Source organism: Rhea americana, unplaced genomic scaffold, assembly GCF_003343005.1.
Source record: "Rhea americana isolate MKP2758 unplaced genomic scaffold, rheAme1 scaffold_6, whole genome shotgun sequence".
Taxonomy (NCBI): Eukaryota; Metazoa; Chordata; class Aves; order Rheiformes; family Rheidae; genus Rhea; species Rhea americana.
The window spans coordinates 1,575,678-1,595,996 of NW_028186756.1; the positions used below are offsets into that span (position 1 = coordinate 1,575,678).

The 20,319-nt window shown below is 47.7% G+C and overlaps 2 protein-coding genes across 7 annotated transcripts in view; one reads left to right on the forward strand and one right to left on the reverse strand.

Moving 5' to 3' along the window:
- LOC146587330 (ras-related protein Rab-39B-like) overlaps positions 1–20,319 on the forward strand; it is a 266,005-nt gene that overhangs the window by 67,819 nt on the left and 177,867 nt on the right. The gene's annotated exons all lie outside the window — the stretch shown is intronic.
- Positions 2,896–20,319, reverse strand: part of GAB3 (GRB2 associated binding protein 3) — a 64,733-nt gene continuing 47,309 nt past the window's right edge. The window contains exons 3-11 of one of the 6 annotated variants that reach the window (XR_014897654.1): positions 19,235–19,451; positions 17,507–17,985; positions 14,102–14,157; positions 12,610–12,865; positions 11,352–11,433; positions 9,571–9,673; positions 8,193–8,306; positions 5,799–7,179; positions 2,896–4,259 (exon numbers count right to left, since the gene is read on the reverse strand). Coding sequence is in view for 5 of the 6 variants with exons in the window: in XM_085319624.1 (XP_085175750.1) it covers positions 7,063–7,179; positions 8,193–8,306; positions 9,571–9,673; positions 11,352–11,433; positions 12,610–12,865; positions 14,102–14,157; positions 17,507–17,985; positions 19,235–19,451 (1,424 nt within the window). In the remaining variant the exon portion in view is untranslated. Of the gene's footprint in view, positions 7,180–8,192; positions 8,307–9,570; positions 9,674–10,343; positions 10,856–11,351; positions 11,434–12,609; positions 12,866–14,101; positions 14,158–17,506; positions 17,986–19,234; positions 19,452–20,319 lie in introns of those variants that run through there. The other 5 variants (XM_085319624.1, XM_085319623.1, XM_085319625.1 and 2 more) reach the window with 5 other exon arrangements.

Genomic DNA, 20,319 nt, shown 5'->3' on the forward strand with positions numbered 1-20,319 from the left:
AGGGATTTCCTTCGGCGGCATTTCCGGGCGATTTCTGACTAACTGCAGAGGAAGTCAGACCAAAGAAATGATGAGTCTTCCATTTTTTATTTTTAGAAGAGCTTCAGAAGCGGCGTTGCTTATTTTCGAGCGGTAACCACCTGCCCTCCCCGCTGCGAGAGGTCTCATCTTTGCGAGCCGGGTGGGCACCGAAGCCAAACGCCTCCTCTGCTGGGAAGCGTCGCCCTTTCGGGAAGCTTCGCTCGCAGCGTGGGCACCCGCCCGTGTTTTTAAACAAATAGTCTGGAGCYGGAGGGAGCCGTCGGGCGCCCCGCGTCACGCAGACCTGGCACCGATACGAAGCCGAGGGGTCGCTCCGAAAGCTCACCCCAAACTTCATCCCGCAGCCAAAAGCCATGCTTTTCCTCCCGGCCTCCCCTCCGGTGCTGGCAGACACCCGCCAGCACTGCCTTCCTTTGATCTTCTGCCTTTCCTGCGGTCCTAGCTTTAATTTTTATGAATTTTACCTAACTTCACCTAATTTGGGTTGTGCAAAGCCGCCTCGCCTCCGCAGAGGGAGCGGGGGCGTTTTGCGGAGCGGCGTGCTTCGCGGGGCGGGCGGCAGGGCCGCCGCGGTTTTGTTAGGGATCTGGGTGTTTTCTCTTCTGGGAAGAAGTGCAGAGCAGGCCTTGCCCATCGCGCTCTCTGCTCCCACGGGGAAGGCAGCAGAAAAGGAAAAAAACCCGCCAAACCTACCGCAACCCCAGCCAGCGCCAGCCAAAGGGGCTGAGCTCGCGCATGAAGAACTGAAAAATACTTTTGAACAGAAAGGGAAACCAAACTGCAACGACTGTGCCAAGAAAACACCCACAGGTCACCTTAAGCGTTACAAAGCTCCGGGAAGCCCCCGAGCAGAGCAGTGACTTCTCAGGCTCTCCTAAGCRCTGAGGTTTCCTTCGCTGTCAGGACGGGGGCAAGTCAGGACTGTGCACACGTAAAGACGTGTCGTAATCAGCGGTTAAAGGCAAACCAAATGCCAAAGTAAGCCAGCGCGGCAGCGCTGGAGGTCGGGCTGTTCTGCRATCTCTCCCGCGTTACAACCGTCCTGGCGCTCGGCTCCCCGGGGGGAGATGGCCAAGCCCCGGCCGGATTTCTTTCCTTTATAGTTAAATTCTAGCTGCGGTGCTACGACACCCGGCCCACTCCTATAAATACGTGTAACAGGTAGGGCAACGTCCTCCGGCCCTGAACAACTGCAGGAGCAGCCGCAGATGCTGTGCGATGGGGAAACTGGGACCATCGGAGCGGCACGCGGCCTGCGTTGATCGGCGGCTGAAGGACGGGGCTGAGACTCCAGGCCTSGGCATTTCCGCTCGTGCCGCTAGCCCTGGGCAAGTCACCGCTCCTCTAACTGCACCTGGAGATCAGCCCGAGGCACGGGYGTGGGAAGCTCTGGGAGACGTCTCGGTGGGATCGCTGAGCACTTCGGATACTGCTCGATTCATACGACCATTTCCAGTTAAAAAAACAGCAAAGCATTCGCACTCCTAAGCAAAATGGTTAACAGAGGGGAAAAAGTGCCAGGGCTGGTGTGGAATTACTGCTTTTTTTGGCTGATGTATGGCAGCGCCGGGAGCAAAGGGGCTTGTGTTTTGCACCGGGGCATGATTCAGCTAGCCTGCGGAGGGACCCAGGGCTGCACCCGTCTCCTCTGGCGAGGGGCGTCTGGGGGACGGAGGCAGCAGCCGAGCTTGATTTATCACACCAGCCCTCCCTAAAAGGCTGATCCCAAAATTTTGCATGGTATCGAGCCCCCAGAAGTAGGTTTATCTAAGTTTCGAGCATCCATGCCTCTCAAGACGTGCCGCCCAGCTTTCCTTGAGGTCTCTCTAAGCACCACCACAGTCCCTTTGCTCACTGCACCGCGGGCACCTAGCCAGGACTGCAAAGCTCTAAAGATGATGGTTGCCTGAAGGATTAAATAAGCTGTTTCCCAAGTACCTGCTTGCCGGGAGCTAGCCGCTTTGCTCAGCTCGCACCGGCGGGCTGCCCCGGGCTGTCGCAGCAGACATGCATGTTAAAAGGATCCCGTATCACCACTGCTGCAGGTGGAAAAGTCACCAATAGCAGCTAGGGGCCTCAGCCTCAAGCGATTAAAGGATCCGACTATACAACCACCAATCTTTATATCCAAGCCCCAGGCATATGCTTAGCAAACCCGTGTTCGCAGTCGTCTCTGGTCAGTAAAGCGTGGCCCCGTCCTCCCGCTGCACTGCTGACTTACCTGTGGTCTGGGAAGGACGCGGCCGGTAGGCTGCAATGCCGCCCAGCAGCTCCAGCTTCCTCCTCCTCTTTCCTCACCTCACCTGCAGATGAGCTCTCTGAAGTGCTGGGGTGTACAGTTTGCTTGCAAGCAGAACATGCATCCAAATAATTTATATGAACTAGCCACAGTCTAATAGATAAAAACCTGAAAAAGCAATACAAGAAAAATGGAAGTGGAAGAAAGGTTTCCCTATGGGCATCTTGACTTATTAAAATTATTAAAGATCACAGCTATGTTTTATATTAATTTATTAGAAAAAGATACACAGTTTAATGTGCAAATATATACAACAAACATTACAATGAAACATCAGGAAGGGAGAGTCACTCCCCTCTATCAATGACTTACTCCTTAACAGAGATGACTGTTTAATGCTTCCCCACAGATTTACAAATACAAAAAAGTATAATGCTTCACTTGCAAGAAACAAAAGTTTATTTTTATTTGAACAAAAAATATTCTGGCTTTGAAATGGCAAAAGTCTGCTATTTTGGTGGCTTTTCTTTCTTTTTTTTTTTTTTTAACCTGAGATGTGCTTCCGGATGGAGAAATGGACTTCATTTTGCAGGCCTGAAATGTTCTCCTTCACCTTTATATTCAAACTGAGCAATTTTTGTGGAACAGGGGCACAACGGAAAGGCATTGCCCTGTGCTTCATTCTCATCACAGCATCCGATGGTCTTTGAATCACTGAACCACTGAATCATTTAAAATGAATGCAGCTCCAAAATCTACATCTAGTACGTAATTAGCAACGCTGAAGGGAGCAGGCCCTACCCTGGGCAGAAGTGAGCCGGCTGAAAACATCCAGCTGCAGTTAAATGGCTGTTGACATTCTCAGGCAAAGTGTTCATTTCTGACAGTAAGGTATTTAATGCTGTCTTCTGAAATAAAGGTACTATAGAGAAATGAAAAATACAGCTTAGTCCAAAAAATAAGAGAGTTCTGGATCCTGCTGCTCCTTGCTCAAATCAGTGATCATTGAAAGGCTGCAGAAAACGGCCGTAACAACTCCTAAGTGAGTACAGAAGTTAAGAATCCCTGTAACTCCAAGCAAGTACTTAAATCCTGCTCCGTCCAGGGAAGAAGTTCAGATTAATTTATTTATGGTTCTTTAGGATTAATTCCAAGCAGGTGTTCGACGCAGGTAGTTTTTGTGCTTACTGGTGGCAGGCAGTTTAGGTAAAAGTGATCCGTATCGCACTGACCTTCCTCCCTCCAGTGCTTGGGTGCTGACGCTCGGCTCATTTCTCCGCTGGGCCCGATGGCTTGGGAAACGCAGCTGCTCTGCAGAGCTTCCTGCTTGGATTTTTCCTATTTTTTCCAGGAGGACTGAAACACTTTAGCATGTTTGTGTGACCCAGCTCCATCCAAAAACTCCGCTGAGTGATGTTTCCAATCGCACCAGACCCGCTTGCTCGGTGCTGCTCTCGGCCTCGTGTGCCCCAGGGTGCCGAGGGGCCRCTGGCCGCCCCATGTGCAGAGAGGCCCAGGGCCTCCCTCCTCATCGGCTCTGCTGTCCTTAAATAACTACYTACAAAGAGCAAAATCGTAGCTGCRGAGTAAAGGGACGCCGCTGCGTGTGGAGCGTGCCCGGCTGGCTCCACACCCGGGCCGTGTTTGCAAAGACACTGTCCAAAGCTGCCGCAGTTTTTGGGCGCTTTCGGTTTGTCTCTCCTCTTTGACCCTCAGTATTTAGGAGCAAAGTTAATTAAATGCTGACTCTGTTTTGCTCTGTAACGTGTCTCCTCTCCTGCCAATAGGCTGTAATGACGCTGGCGCTGGGATGCAGCAGTTGCCGCCTTAGAGCCCGCAGGTACGGTGGTTACGTACCACAGCAGTTCCATCTGGGGCAAGATCTTTAAGGGTGGGGTGACCACAGCAGAGCTGCCTTTTTTGCTATCCGCAACCATCCTCCTCTTCTTTAGCCTGTTTGGAGCATTGTGGAACTAGACTAAAAGGGAAAAAAAAGAATAAGCAAAAAGCCTCAGGGCTTTAATTTTTTTTTTAATTTCTCCTGTTTCAAGTGTTACACTTGCATAAGAATGCATGTCGTAGGCCCTAGAGCAGCAGGTGAAAAGGGACCCTATATGAAAAATCAGAACAAAAAAACAAGCTTAGTTTTTGGTTAAAAAGTGCAAGTTAGTTGCAACTAAGCTGTTTTCATCAAGRTAACTTATCTCCAGCGTCAGGAAGGAAACGCACAGAAATTTAAAGAGGGTCTATTTTGATCCAAGGAGAGTCAGCTCCAGCCTCCACGTTCATGCCCATTTAGGAAAGAAAAAAAAAAAACACACTAGAAGAGATCTTCATTTTCTAAACTTCTGAATGATGCAGTAGCCATGTTTGTGAAGGCTTAAATATTTTTACAATAAACTGGAATAGCCAGGGAATCAATTGTCTTCAATAATGTTGTATTTTTCCATTTCAGAGGATATTCTGACAGCTTGAAAAGAAACACTCCAGTAAAACACAACCTAATTTGCACGCTGTTGCAATCTGAATCAGTGGCTCCCATGCTATCACTCTGCAATTGGGATCTSCAGAAGCAAAGTGCAATTTGTGGAGGTTTTCTGTGCTTTGCAGGGCTCTTGAGTATGGTGGCCCCATATTGTAATACACTTCTTAGCTGATCTTTTAACTCTTTCAGTACTGCAGCATGCACCAAAAACATCTGTGTTTTTGTAACAACTGTKGTGCTTCTACCTCTGTGCCACCTCTGAGGAGGTGCATGTCTCCCTGACCTCCCTTCCCCTGCCACAACGTCTCCYCTGACCCAGGACAAAGGTGGTCAGAGCTCTCCTAAATCAGTTTTAGTGCAAAAAATTGGGATTTCAACAAACAATTTCACACCAAATAGGTATGATTTCTGCCAAAAAGTCTGAATTCTCAAAGCTTTTCTGAAYATCAGCTTTTATTTTAGAGCTTTTTTTGAGGGGAGAGAGAAGGCTGGAACAGCAAGTCTACTTTCTGCAATATGACTCCCATTTTCCTGAGCAGCTCCAGTCCAGGACGCTTCATGCCTGCAGAGTCGGGTGTGCAGCCTGCCCCAGAGTCAATAAAGGTGCGGGTGAAGCTCGCTGTTCTTGCAGGAGAAGCTAAGACACCGATCGTTGCAGGTCACCAGCTTTGTTTTTGCTCTAAAGAAAGCAAGGTTTGCAAGCACTTCAGCTATCTTGAGGTAGGAGAAAAATGGTGTTTCTATTAGCTAAGCTGCCGTTTGTAGCAGGGGCCTTCCAAAGTGCCCCAACGGCTGAATGCAGAATGCAGGCATGAAATATGGTAACTAGGAAGCTTGAAATGTCAGCGATTTCTGTGATGACACTTCGATGACCTCGGTTTGGTAAATCAACATCTTTTGCAGTATAAATTACAGTAGTATAATGCAGTAACAACAGGCACATGAGAGGAGGCCAGTGAACTGGCCCTCGTAAAGATCCTGGTTCTCTATCCTTGCCAACAGGAACGGACCTCTTACGGCTATGGGACTTACTTGCACAAGGAAAGGCTCCAAGATCTAATCCAGTGTGGGGTAACACGATGGTGCTGTATACTTCCTTTATTCGAGAGGTCATGTGCCACCTTAAAATGAAGATTGCAGCCAGGCTTTTAAAGTTAAATATGTTATAAACCATACACGTATGTGATCCTGAGATAGTGCTCCTTACAAGTCCCAAGGTAGATAAGCTTCCTGAGCCCAGAGGTCCTCACGCTGCGTAAGCGTATTGTTGCTGCTGTATTTTGGCAGGCCTGCTGGCCTCTCGGACCGCGCGGCGCTTCCTAACGCTCTCTCTCGTCGGGGTGTGTCTAACCAAACAATCGGTCTGACGACTGCTACCAGCAATTCCACTTGCATTTTTTCTGCAGTTCGGATGAAAGCATTCTTGATCCTTTGCCAGTTCTCCCAAGACTTGCGCAAACAGGCTTACAGCTTCCCTTTCTACTTTTTGGCCAAGCAAGAGCTGTGCGTCTGCAGCCTCCTGCTAGAGGAGCGTCTGTGCAGGGCTGTGCTGAAGACATCCCTCAAGATAGGAAGAAAATATCAGTAGTAACTGGATGGAAAGGCAACATGTATAAGCCGCAATGAGGAGAAGCAGCTTAATATGATGACCATCATCTGGAGGGTCACAGACGAGGCTTTCCAGTTCCAGCGATGCATAGTCCTATTTTGAGTTTCTAACAGCATCAGCTCAGAGTCAGACCTTTTTAATCCAGGCGAAAATTATTTTCCAAAATTCCCTTTATTTAAGCACTACATATTTAAAAAGTTCTTTTTATTGTTTCAGTATTTTAGCCCTTAGTTGATTAGTCACCAACAGCTGTCAGATGCCCAGTGCCATTAGCATTTTGAGCACCTGCAGCATTTGAAGGAATATCAAAAAATAGCTTTAGCAACAAGGAATTACACAACAGAGGAAGAAGGCAGGACTAACTAGATTAATGCAACATGTAGTGGATTTGTTAATATTAAGTGTAAGACTTGTCCCAGAATCATGCCAGAAAATGGTACCATGTAGCTTACTGGTAAGGGCAGTAAAAAGAGTAATGCATTACTTTAATCATCAGCGAACCACTCACRCATTCAACATACTATTTCCAGCTGAAATCAAAGGTTTTCTATTAAAAATGTAATTCCTCTAGAGACCATAAACATCTTACAACTCTCTCTGCCTCTGAATGCTACTGTGATAGCTGCTTCATTAACATTGTGGTTCCAGTGCAAAAAGAAAATCCTCCAAATCCCAGACCTTCTTCCTTTAAACTTTAGATTGCCTCTCATCTGTCCATTCCTGCTTAGTGTTCTGTAAAGCTTGAGTCTTCTGCTCATCTACCTGGACGTAGTCCACTCTCTGCTCCTCAGAGAGAAAAGGTTTCTGTGGGAGAGAGCGGAAAAAAACAACTTACTCATTTCAAGATGGARAGGGATGCTAGTGAAACTTGGCTTGATTTTCTGTTTTCCCTTTCTCTTATTCTTTGGTTGCTTCACTTCACCTTGAAGCTCACAGTGACAYCAGCTGACAAGAGCATTGCTTTACAGCCTGCTTTAGATATAATTATCCATCTGTCACCCTGTCACTCAGCCCAGCACAGTCAGAGGGAAACATGCTGTTCTGGCTATTTCCATACGGATAATCATTCTCCTGTCCCTGCTGTAGGGACAACCTACCAGCATTTTAACCAAAGGGAGGCTTTAAATTAAATTAAAGGAGGCCTAGGAGTTTCTTTCCTCCAAGAATATTAACTGATGGGGAAAACGGTACGCATGATGCGAAACTTCCATGAGCACAAACAGACAGTAGTTCTCTGCTTTGCAGAGTATTCCATTAGTTACCTGCCCAATGCCTAGGTAGACTGCAAACTCTTTGGAACAAGGATTGTATTTTGTCAGAGTTGCTAAAGAAATTGAAATGCTTTTGGTGATGCAAGAATAAAGATGCACATTTTGCCATGGTACAAGAGATGGTACAGTTTTACCCTGAGAATTTATCATAGGCTATAAACTTGCTACTGCAGATAGATTTGGAGAGGGGAAACTAAAAGGAAAGGGTTTGTGAAGACTCAACAAAAATGAAAGAGCATGCCAAGATCCTGCAAGCACCAACAAGCTTGCCCACAAGYCCTTACCACTGCACACCCCAGGGCAGTCCCATGCCCTCTGCTAAGCTCACGCTGATGGCATCGCTGAGTCACGCTAAGGACACCTCGTTATCCCTTCTAATCATGCTYTTATATTGTTAATCTTGAGCCTGTTGTGAATGCAATCAGCTGAAAACATGATCAGCTTCATTGTACTTTGGGCACCTAGAGGAGTGTGAATCTCTGTTGTGTTTTCCTCCCAGCAAACAAAAAGACAGGAGGCTATGGGGTTTTCAGAGATGACTCATACCTTCTGTACAGGGGATGGGGAAGCAGAATTAAAATCCAACGCTAAGTAATCAAGGTTAGATTTCCTTGTCCATGGAAAAGCACCACTGTATGGAGATGTTGCCTGTCTGTGTTCCTGTCAGGAAAGAAGAGAAACTTTCAATGCTCTTAAACCATGATCCTGAAGGGAAAGATGACACTCTGAGGTGCTAGACTCATCTGGCAGAAGGCAAATGAGGAAAGTCAGCACCCACAGTTTTCTGTGCCAAGGGTATATTTATTGACTAACCACAGGATAACACTAATTGGTTGTGGGATTGTACAAAGAAATTCAGGAAGCCTTATTCTCCTGGTATTTATGGCAGAACATGCAAACTGGGCTGATTCTCATTCTGATTTAGAAAATCAGGAGGGATTTGTGCCCAGCTTCCCAAAACAAACCCTTGGAAGGCTCAGATTTACAGTGGGTGCCAACTAAGCCATCAGTGCTCTATGAATTTGAAGAAATAGTGATGATTCTGTTCATATCTATCAAGTGAATATTAATATCTGGAAAATCATACACAATCACAAATATGTAGAAAGTTTTAATTGACTAGAAAATCAAATGGAGGAGTGGTTACACCTGGAGCTGCCCTGGTGAGCAGATTTGGAATCTAGTAGAGGTGTGAATTAAAATTTGAAACTATGGTTTGTGATCAGTGGTCCATTTTGCAATACACTTGTACACTTGTACAGCCACTGCTGTTGGACTTTGGCTATGGAGGCAGATTTGTACACACTGACTGCGATCAAGGGTTTTGAAATCCATTTCCACCTGAAATTCAAAAGAAACTGAGAATCTGGTCTTCTGCAAGACATGGCTAAAGAGTGAATGAAGAAAAGGAAGCCACAAAGCCAGATGTTCTTCTTTCATGGGATGGGAAGTGGGGTTAGTGCCACCAGCCAAAGCAGAAGCAATAGGAGACTTTAATGGGGGTTCTGTTTCTGCACAATATTTGGTGTGTTTCTTAAGGAAGTGCACTAACGGCTTTCTGTCATTTCCTAGGAGATTTTGCAAGGCAGGCACACTTTTAAAAGGTGAAAAGATTTAATTTTCCTTTGCCTTAATGAGTTCTCATGTAAATATGGCTGATCCCTGTGATCTCTTGGAACTGCTCAGCAACATTCGTGGGCGAACAGCTGAGTTCTGCAGAGCAGAAGAAGGGCTTCCCTTATCTCTCTGTAAATTGGACCCAGTGTCTTTGGTTTAAAACCATTCCATCATTTTTTTTTTTTTTTACAGAAGGCAAGGGACAAACCTCCTCAACATTTTTTCTTAGAAAACAAACTTCTGCATTCTCCATCAGTGTGACAGAGCAGAATAAAGCAAAGGATGGCTGTGTGAAAATGAAGATTACCATATGAATGTAACTTTCTTCCTCTTCTCCGGAAACTGAATTGGCAAATATTCTTGCTGAATTAATACCGTCTCTTTCTGGTGAGATAAAGCTCATTCGATTGCTATGAAGAAAAACACAGGAGAGGTTAAGGAAGCATCTTACAGATGCTCTGAAATGAAGCCAAAGCCTGACAYAGTCCATATGGTGAATAAACTCACACTAATGCTGCAGCCTTTATGGAGAGGATGTGCAAAAATGTTCATTATTTCTAATGAAAGTGCGTTATAGTCCTATGAGCATCTTGGTTGCTTTTTTTCTGGGGTTTTCTTGCGTTATAAAAGTTTGCCATCTCTGGCATGACAGAAAGCATAAACCGTCGGAGCAATTCTCCAGCAAGTGCACAGAGGCAGACATCATTCCTCTGAATAATATGTGCTGATGGAGCAGTTGCTTTGTTGTGCGGGTGTCCACACTTTAGAGATTGATGTGACTTAATCAGCTACTGGAGGTGCACGCAGAGGAACTTAGCTGGCTTTGAAGACAGTAAAAACGCATGCTATCTGTGCCATGGAGATGGCTGCAGCTCAGCTGTTTTACACRGAAATTTTTTCCACTAACACAGCTGTTAGAAGTATATCATGAGTAAAGTATTGCAGGCTGGCAGAGTGGAGTTAGTTATTAAGAAATTAAATAGTTACTTCATGCAGAATGAATAGTAATCCCTTTTGCTTTATTAATTCTGGACATACTTTTTTAATTTTGTTAATGTAAAACATAAAAACTCCCTCAGCTTGTTATTGTTCAAGACTCTGTACTGTGTCAGCATTAATTAACCGTAGCGCTCTAGCAGGGATGCTTGGGAGGCAAACTAGCGGGTTTTCCTAATAAGCAACACGCAGCAACCAGTGCCCAAGGGGTTAACCAGCTTCACACTGTTAGGCTGGAAGAGGACTCTGCAATAGAGGAACTGCCTGTCACTGACATCTCAGGTCCCTTTTGCACACCAAAGGTTACCTGGGGAAGGGGAGAGGATGGCTCTGCTTGGCACAGATGCAGGGCAGGAGGTTTGTGAGGATTTCTGGTTTCGCATACACGTTTCTGCGGGACGAGCTCTGCTGTTACACTTTCCCCAGGAGCTGGAGGTTCCCGGTCCTGGTGCTGATTGGTGCCCCAGGGCTGAGTCTTCCGCTGCCTTTGGAGCCCAGCACTACAGTTACTTCATATTACCTGGGCTCTGAGACCCAGATTTGTCTTACCCCACAACTAGTTTCCAGTGACAAAAGGTCGTAACAACAGATAAAGCCTGAACTTGCATGTGGCAGGGCAGAATATAAACACAGTCAACAAGTTAGGCAAATCTTTATCTTAACTAGTTCTCCTTTGCTACAGAACTTTGCAGGAACAAAAACAGCTTACTTTGGGGGAAAAAAATGAAGGGATGCGAAGCTTTTAGCCATCACAGTAGCCATGCAGATTGGCTTCAGCCTTTTCAAAAGAAACCTTCAAAAGAGACTATCTGAACTTTGAGAAAACTCTGATTTGCCAAAGATACAAAATACAGCACTCTTGACAGAAAGAACCACATGATGCTGAACACACTGAATCTGTCTATCTTTAAAGGCATCCTTATTTTTAGAGACAGCAAAAGCCTTGGAGATGCTGGAAGGAATCTTGTGGAATTCTTGTTTGCGGACTTTGCCAGGAAACTATTTCTTGTGGAATGTGATAAGTTAGTTTTAACTCCATGCTACAATGTTAATGCTTAAAAGATTGGAATGGCAGGTTTCTTGTTGACTTACTAAGGCACAGTCCACATCCTGGTCACAGCGGCATGCTCTCGGATTGTGGAGAGGTTTCTCAGGTCCAGTGGAGGAGGCCGTGCTGCAAGTAGATGCAAAAGGAACTAAATTTATAAAAGGACTTATTAAGAGGTCAAGAAAAGTACCTATTTGTTCGAAAAATACAGTTTTACATTAACAGCAGGAAACTAAACAGTGCATTTCRTAGAGCACAATTGATATAACCAAGGGATAAATCAGTAAAAATTAGAAATCCGTCCACTTCTATCAGCTCTAGAAAGCRAAGTCCCTTTTTTGTCCTAAAACAACAGAAAAAATGCAACGGGCAGTAGGAAAGCAGAATCTGCCATGAGAACTGTATCCTTGCCTCAAATCTCATTTGCAAGTGCTGCCTTCAAGAGGAGAAGCCAGTTTGGTCTATCGGTCAACACAGAGCTTTGGGCCGTCCTCTAAACCCAAAGGTCCCACATGCAGAGATTAAGATCTTTCCCCTCACCAATCAACACACATTTTCCACTCATTTCTCAAAGYTCTCTAAGAGAGGACCTGAACCTGCTTTGCTTCCCTCTCAGTGATCTAAATTTCTGCCCTCACCTCACAGAAGTATTTCCTGAATCGATTTCTCTGTAGCCCTCTAGCCCAGAGAGCTTCAGTACAAGCTGGGCTTAGGCAACAGCTCCTCTGAAAAGTTGAATTTCATCCCTAGTATATCCTTTGGCAGTGTGACTCTCAGAGATTTTGGAGCTGTCATGGGAAGTGGGAGCAGAAAATTATCACCAGTAAAAGCATCTGCAGGAAATTCCTAATTAAACTAAAACAGCTGCACCTACCAAACAGAGATTTAACCAACAAATCTGAGGATTTACGTGTTTGGATGTCCTGTCCCTGGAATGTCAATGAGCTGGTGAGGTAGCAGTGCACAGCCAGTGCAGTTGCAGGATTTTTTTTGCTCTCTCTCTGAGGTTTTATCTGTTTGGCTATATAGGCAGGGTGAGTGGCAAGGTGAATTTGAACACTCCTGCACCACGCTAATGCAGTCACAGGGTCTCACACTACAGAGGTTGGCACAGCCGCTCTTTCTCTGCTTGCAGATGACCCTGCAGACATAGCCTACTGTGTTACAGCACTAAAAGCCACTACACTGCAATTCAATCTCCTCTCTAGAGCGAGAAACATGTTACAATGTGCCAAGGACACTATCAAAAGAGATCACCAATGTCCTCCTTGGCTTCCAACTGCTTATTAGGTCTGGCCTTACATTTCCTACGAGGCTTGAGGTCTCGGTTCACCGGCGGGGGCTCCAGGTTCGAGGGAAGCTCAGGCAGGGGGCTGGGGAGTTTTTCAGTGCTGACAACAGGGAAGGTAAACGTGGCTGAGCCTGGGCTCATGGGAATGTAGCCATCGGGCGAGCAGTCGGAGCCAGGGAGAGACGGCGAGGTGCTGGGGCGCATGGGCACGTAGCTGTCCTCTGTGCTGTCTGACGTGGTCGAGTAGAGCGGGGAGAATCGACAGGGCTTCAGAGTAGGAAAAGAAAAGGAAATGAGTCAGTAAATCAATAGCTAACCCCCTGTAACCCAGCCARTGCTATGAACTGGCAATGGAGCTGAACGGGGCCGCAGGCCAGGAGAGTCCTGATGTAAACTTTGAGAGGCAGAGGATGGAACAACACGAGACGAACACATGGGCTCAGATGCTCATGCCAGCTTTGGGAAGTTCACTTCTGAGCTTAGCAACTCACTGCTGGAAACTAGGACTTAAGCAGGAAAAATCCTCTGACTTCAGCAGGGTTGTACTTGCCTCTCCCAGCAGCAGTTTTGACCTACAAAATGAAGGAAGCCCTTTCATATAAAAACCATCTGAAAGAAGAACATCTGATGAACTAGAATTTTGCAAATGTGGAAGGAGAGAAAGCAGAGACACAGGCACACAAGTTACTTCTCATAGCTGGGAATAAACACCAGAAAATCATTTCACGCAGGTTAGTATTGGCTGAATACTGAGAAGTGTTGATTACAAACGCTGAAAGCTTTCAAGGGTAAGAAGAACACATCTTGCACAGAGCTCACTTATAAGCAGCATCTCTTATAAGAGATATATAAGAGAGACAGGGTGTGCAGCTCCAGGCAGGAGGCTGACTACACAGTGTGCAATGCTGCTACGTATAACCCATGTCTGCACAATGCTGAGTCATGAAGCTGTGGACTGACAGATCATAGAATCACAGGGATTTTGAAAGCAGAGAATTTCATGTGCCCTGAAGAGGAAGCATCCATTGGGATCGTGAAGTGCTAGACTTCTTTAGACCCCTTTTTCAAGAGATAAGCAGTTTTCTCAAGTGCTATTGGTCAGCAGTTTCCTTCTCAAGCCTGCTGGTTTCCTCCTCTGCAGCAGACCTGACTCCATTAGAGTGTTCTCAACTCTCTTGCTTCCTTTGCCAAAGGCTTCCTGTGCCTGTGAAGGCTGTTTTACCTGACGCCCTGCCAGGTTTCCCTGCCCGGYGAGATGGTCCAAGAGGGACCCAGCAAGAGCCCAAACGGAGCCACAGCCTCAGGCAGTGGCTGGGCTACTTGYGCTGGAGCACTGAGATGGACAAGAAGCAGCACAAACATAGTTTAAAGCCCAGAGCTTCTTCTATTTTTTATTCTTTTGCCGAGCACAGAAGAGGATCCTGGGTATCAGGATGTGAAATGATTCACTTTCTGTATTTCATCATGTGCCAGTGTTTAAATGTATGCCAGCAGAGTACTTACCAAATTCAAGCTAAGCCTCTTATCTCGGCTTCTTAAAGAACTGCCTTCCATGTCTGCTGCAATACAAAAACAGCAATTAAAAATTTGATAAGGCAGTGAAACCTTAAGGAAATAACTGAGTGAAGCGTATGGCTCTAAAATAATTAGAGCTTATAAAGACCCCAAATTCCTTATTATTTATCCTAAATGAAGAAATCCAATGAAACTTAAGACCAGAACCAACTTAATAGCATTTCAAGAGCAATTACATCCATTTTAAATATGATGAATTGAAGAAACATGCACATGTACAGCCCCATTGTAAATCATGCTTCCTGTAATCATGAGCAATTGGGGAGAAAGACTGGTGCAGTGGGGAGAGCAAACAGCTAAGCAGACATAAAATTTCAATCTAGCTTCTGTTCTAGTTGCAGGACCTCTGAACACCCTTCTACGTTTTCCCATTTTTCAAATTCAGGTTATTGTACCACAGAGGACTGTAGGCAAGATTGATTGGTTGTTGAAAGCTATTTGGGAGCCTTGAATGTAGAGTGTTAGGGGAGCGCATGTTATCGTACAGCCAGCATGGGGAGGGAACGTAAGGGCAGGAGAGGTGTTCTCCTCCTCGCCACTGGGAAGTGTTGATGTCTTGCAAATGATTCAAGCTGGCCAGAAATAAACAGCCRGTGAGAAGGTCCCTCATCACACTGCCCCCTTGTGCGGACTAACTTTCATCTTGAGCTAGGTCAAWTTTATTTTTGAAGCAAAAGACAAAAAAAATTTGAAAACCAGCTTTCAAGGCATAGAAGAGCAGCCACGGGAAATGCTGCAAGTATTTTACTCTGAATAGTAGTTGCAGTTTATTTTCAAGTAGGATAGGAAAAAGGAATTGGGGAATGGGAGGAAAGAGGACTACCTACCAACCTTCGCTCCAACACACACACGTGTGTGTGTGTATATATCTATATGTATATATATATATATAAACATATATATAAACACACACACACATATATGCACATATATACACATACATATAAATACATATTTGTATCCCTGCTTAAAATTACCATCTTTCTTTTGTGGAAAATGCTTTTATTTGAAGAAAACGGCTTGTCTGTGGTTCTATTGAGGCTCTCCTTGGGTATGCCATAGAAAAGCCTGTAATCCCATTAATACAGTCTGCACTCCTACTGGGGTCTTTCCTGTGGTGATATCAGTGTAAAAGACAATAGAAGTGCTAAACCAGAACAAAGCAATACTTTCAGTGTAGGTGTATATATATGTGTATGTGTACATTTATCTTTATAAGTGTGTGTGTGTGTATATATATACACATACTATATATAGTGTGTGTGTGTGTGTGTGTGTGTGTATATATGTATATGTGTGTATATATATATATAAATAGACACAGTCACTGTCCTGGGACAGCTGTATTTATTTATTATTTAGCAAAAAGACATTCCAGCACAGCTCTCTGGCAGATGCAGTGATGCCAGGATCCAGGTGCCTTGTGCAGATCCGGCTCATTCCCCTGCACGCAAGGGGGATCAGCACAGGCTGCCTCTGCGGTGCCGTGCCAGGGGGCCCACGAGGTTGCTGTACCCCCTGCCTCGACCAGGTTGGCTAAAGCAGTACAGCTTTTACAGGTTGCCAAGGTCAAAAAATAGACTAATAACTTGGGTGGCCTCACTCTAGGAGCCAGTCAGGAGCAGCTGTTTTCTCTGTGTTTCTTTTTCGTATCTTGTGTGTTGAACACATTTCAATTCAAACTTTAAAGATGCACATAATTTTAGCTACGCTTGGGGTAAGAAAAAAAAACAGTGGCACTTATTAATTCATTGCTGCCCCCTGTCAGGCAGAGATAACCTTGCAGCACTTCAGCAGAACATGACATTAGGGCACTTAATCCTCTTAAAAATAATTTGGCATAAATTGGAGTGGAGAAACATTAACCATCGCAAACGTGGCAGGTGGTGTCCAAGTGGCACATACTTGGAAGCAAAAGCATTGTTTTTCAAGGAGCTGGCAACAGAAACCAAGAGTCAAGAATACTATTTCCACTGATGGGTGTTTCTCTGCAAACCTTCCAAGAATTGTTTGTACACTGATAAACAGGCTGGGCAAAAGTCTCCATATTTTAGCTTTGAGTCTTAAGAGAAAGACCTAATTGCCCTCAAACACCTGGTGGTCATTCAAACTAAAGGAATCTAAAGACACCTTGTCTTTAAAACTGAATGTAAATGCTTGCATTCTCCTTCTCATCAAACATGGCACCTCACTGCAAAATATTTGATAATCTCCAGCTAGGTATTTGAACTGCTTCTCTCTGTTCTGTGGTTCCACAAAATAAAACTTCCACATACTGCATATGTTGGATTTTGACACCTGGGATGTTGTGGATATTTGACTGTTACTTTTGTGTGAGAYGACAGTGTTTCAAGGACACGTGAGGAGGTCACCTCAGCTCAGAGCAGAGTTTGGTTTGCAGCAGAGACTCTAGCTCTGTGGCTGGTTTTCAAGCTGACCTGTATGAAATGCCAGGACATGGTGGGGGGGATTTGCTCAAGGACACAGAGTCTCTGGTTCATCTGGGATTACATCCCATTGCCAGTGTCTTCCTGGCTTCCAGTTCTTGGCCCTAAACACATCCTTCTTCTATGGTAAAGACTAAATGCAGCAGAGCAGCACAGCTAAGAAAGCATTTCTGCTGTGTAAGCTCACGTTTTGACCTGCAGAAATAGAGTTGGCACTGCCTGATTTGCCAGCTGGCTTCTCATTTGTTTGGTTGTTTGTTGGCTGCTTTCTTTTGGGGGGAAAGGAGGGGACATTGCAAATTAGCAAGTCATGAGTCACCCTGCAGAGATCACAGCTAAATTGCTGTGTGTTACACACTGATGGGCATTTACAGGAGCAGAGGCTGAATATAACTGAGGGACAGGTTTCAGTTCTGCTCACAAACTAATTGGAAACAAGCATTTGAGGTTGCTTTGAGGGGTGGACTGTTTTGCAGGCAAGAGGCTGTGGAGAAAGCCAGTGATTCTTGGTTGATTTCAWAGCAGCTCTGCTCTTAGTTAGGTCTCCACACATGGTTAATAGAGCTTTGAGTATGCAATTTTTAGTGGAAGCTAAAAATCTGATGCCTGAATGGAAAGAAGGCCCATTGACTATAAGGTCTATAAGGACTTAAAAAAAGGATTGGGAAAAATGAGTGTCAGTGTGGGCAGGGAGGCAGAGAGCTTTGCCTCTGCGTTTCTCCCGATCTGCCCCACACTTGGAGCCTGCTCGTGGCTGGGCTTTGGGCAACTCTGGGGCCAACGTTACAGATGAGGGCAGCTGTAGGGGAGTATCTGCCCCGCGCTCAAGGGGCAGCTCCACCTCTCGTGCCGAGCATACCTCACTGTCTTGCCAAAACGTGCTTACCTTTCCAGTTCCTGACGTTGTCTAAACTGGACAAGGAGATTCTCCTTGGCACAAAAGTGACATGGGCCCGGCAGATCCCAGCGTGGCCGTTGTGCAGGGTCCCACTGCCCAGCTCTTCCCCTTTCCTGTCAGAGAAATGGGTGGGCTTGGGTGGCCGGGGTGGCGGCGTGTTGGACAGCACATCCAGCTTGGTTACGCCGTAGGGCAGCGTGTTTTGGCTCTTCTCAATCTGCAAGGTTGGTGTTAGCGGTGTCCCCAGCAATGGAGAGGAGGAGGAAAAGTCACTGGATGGCCTGCTAATGTCTATGCTCCTGGAGATGGCTCCATGGTTTGCTGTGGGGGCCCCGTCCTGGTGGATGGTGCCAGCACTAGATGGCTGCACAAGGTACAAAGAGGGCTGGGACTGCAAGGTGTCGACAAAGACGTCATCTGATGAGGTCTGCTCCAGCGATCTGTCAGAGTTGGACCAGCTGTCACATCTGCACAGGACACAGAGAGATCAAATACAGCCCTTTCCTTTTCTCGCGATTGCAACCGAGCRAACACATGCTCTGATAAACCCACCCGGCGGGACATCTCCGCAGGCACCCCGAGGCCAGCCAGCACACGAGCCTGCCTCGTGCAGAGGCTTGCTGAGGGATCTGATCCACTGGAGCACCTCAGCCAGTTGGCGGCCACTCCTGTGGCCCGCTTCTCACTCCCGATTTGGAAAACGTCCACTGATCGCTTAATGTCATTTGCCTCCTGCAAAGCTGTCATCAAGCGAGTGTCGGTGTGTCCATTTTAATGCACAAACGTTTTAACGYGCAAAGGGCAGGGCCTGACCCTGCTCAGCCGCCAAGGGGCTGTGCGGTGGGTCTGGATGTTGACGCTTGTGTGACTGCTGTGTGTGACCGTGCGTGGCAGCGGCGCTTGGCCTTCGGGCCTGCTGCCTGGGCGCCTGCTTGCCGGGACGCTGCTGGGCTCTGGAGCGGTGCCTGCGCCCAGCTCCAGCGCCATCTCGGAGGGACACCAGGGGAGCAACACTCCTGCCCCAGCTCAAGCCTGGAGGATTTGTGTCCTCTGCGTTAGTGGTGATAAACCCGAGCCCTCTGTGCTTGCTTGTGTGTATGTGAAGGGAAGAGTTCACACAGCAGTGCTAGTCAAGTTTCAGCTTCTGCACCGTAGCATACGTTAAAATAGCTACCTATTTCTCCAAATCTTGTTACTGGACAGGGGAAGATGTGGCTTCCAAAGCTGCGTTCTCATAAAGCGAGACCTTTGTCAAGTTGTGGGAGCCCAAACTCAAAACCAGAGGGACTTTCAGAAAAGGAAGAGCCCTGCTTGGCTAGGACTTTACCCACGCAGCAGTTCAACACAGTGAAAGGCATGCTCCAGGCCAAAACCTGCCCCTCCCCTAGCAAGCGAAGAGAAAAGCTGTCGGCCTTGGGGCAAAAAGCACRGGGCTGGGGGAGGCTGCTGCTCCCTGGATGTTTTCACTGCGCAGTCAGTGCAGCCGCTCAGGAGCACGCCAGGGCCAAAACGCGATGCCCTGCTGCTGATCTCCGCTATGAAAAGCCCCGGTAAATCGGGTTGGGTTAGCGGCCAGCTGCTGGGCTCAGGAGCCCGCGCTGAGCTGCAGGCATGAAGAGCCAGCTTGCCGCCAGCGTCCCGGGACGTCTCCGGAGCAGCCGGCCCAGCCGGCACGCCGTGCGCCGGCGGCACGCGCGGGGCAGCTCGCAGCCCTACCTGGTGTGACCCAGCTTGCCCGACTCGCAGTTGGAGAGGAAGAGGTAATCCGGGAGGAAGACCGACTCGGACTCGCTGGGGGTCTCCTCCGCGGCGGAGGTGTCGGCGGCGGCGCCATCGACGGAGAAGGAGGGATCGGCGACGCGGGAGGCGTGGGTGGAGGCGGCCGGCGAGGGCTGCGGGGACGAGGTGGTGTGCGACAGGCTCTCCGCAGAACCTGCAACGAGAGGCGACGGCCCCGGCTGAGCCCCGGCCGCGGCGCCCCGTGCGGAGCACGGTGGGGAACGCCACCTCCCGGCCCCAGCCACGGCGCCGGCCGGCTCCACAGTCCTGGAAACCGAACGTCTGCTGAAGAGGAGTCACTGTGCTCCGAAGCAACCTGCAGCCCATCGCCTTGCCCTGCAAACGCCCTCGGTGGGCTTCAAACGGGAGCCCTGCCTGCCGTGCGGGACGGCCGCGCGAGCGCCCAAGCGGGAACCGGGCGGCCTCGCGGCGCTCGGAAAGCCCCGGGGGAAAGGCTGCCCACTTCCCCTTCGCTGCTGCCGTTCTCCCGCCCGGCCCGTCTCACCCCGAAGCGGCAGCGGGTTGAGGCAGAAACATGGCTCTTGCGGAGAAGCAGCGCGGTCTGGCAGCCGCTGCCCCGCTGCAGGACGGGCCGAGGCCAAGCCCCGGGCGAGGGGCCGGGGAGGTGCAGCCTGCACGTAGCGATGGGGATGGCTTCCCCCGGGGAGAGCATCGAGTGCGGCATCTGCCTTACCAAGGGCTTTTTAGGACCTCTCTGACGCAAATAATTAATTATTAATCTCCAACACTTCAAATTAATGGAGACAAGGGAAGGGATTGATTTCTTCCCACTTTTGAGATCTCAGAGGGTGAAACCGATCTCTGCCGCTTGCAGAAGAGCCGGATTTATCGCACCGCAGCGCTCGTCTGCCGGGTCCCTGCGCCTCTGGATGTCGCACACCCTTCGGGCCAAGCCGCGGCGCGGCGGTGTAGCTACTGCCGCGCAGGTAAGGCCTCGGCAACCCGGCCAGCAAGGAGGCCCCAAGGCACAGTGACTCGGAGAGCGACGCCTCTCCCGCACC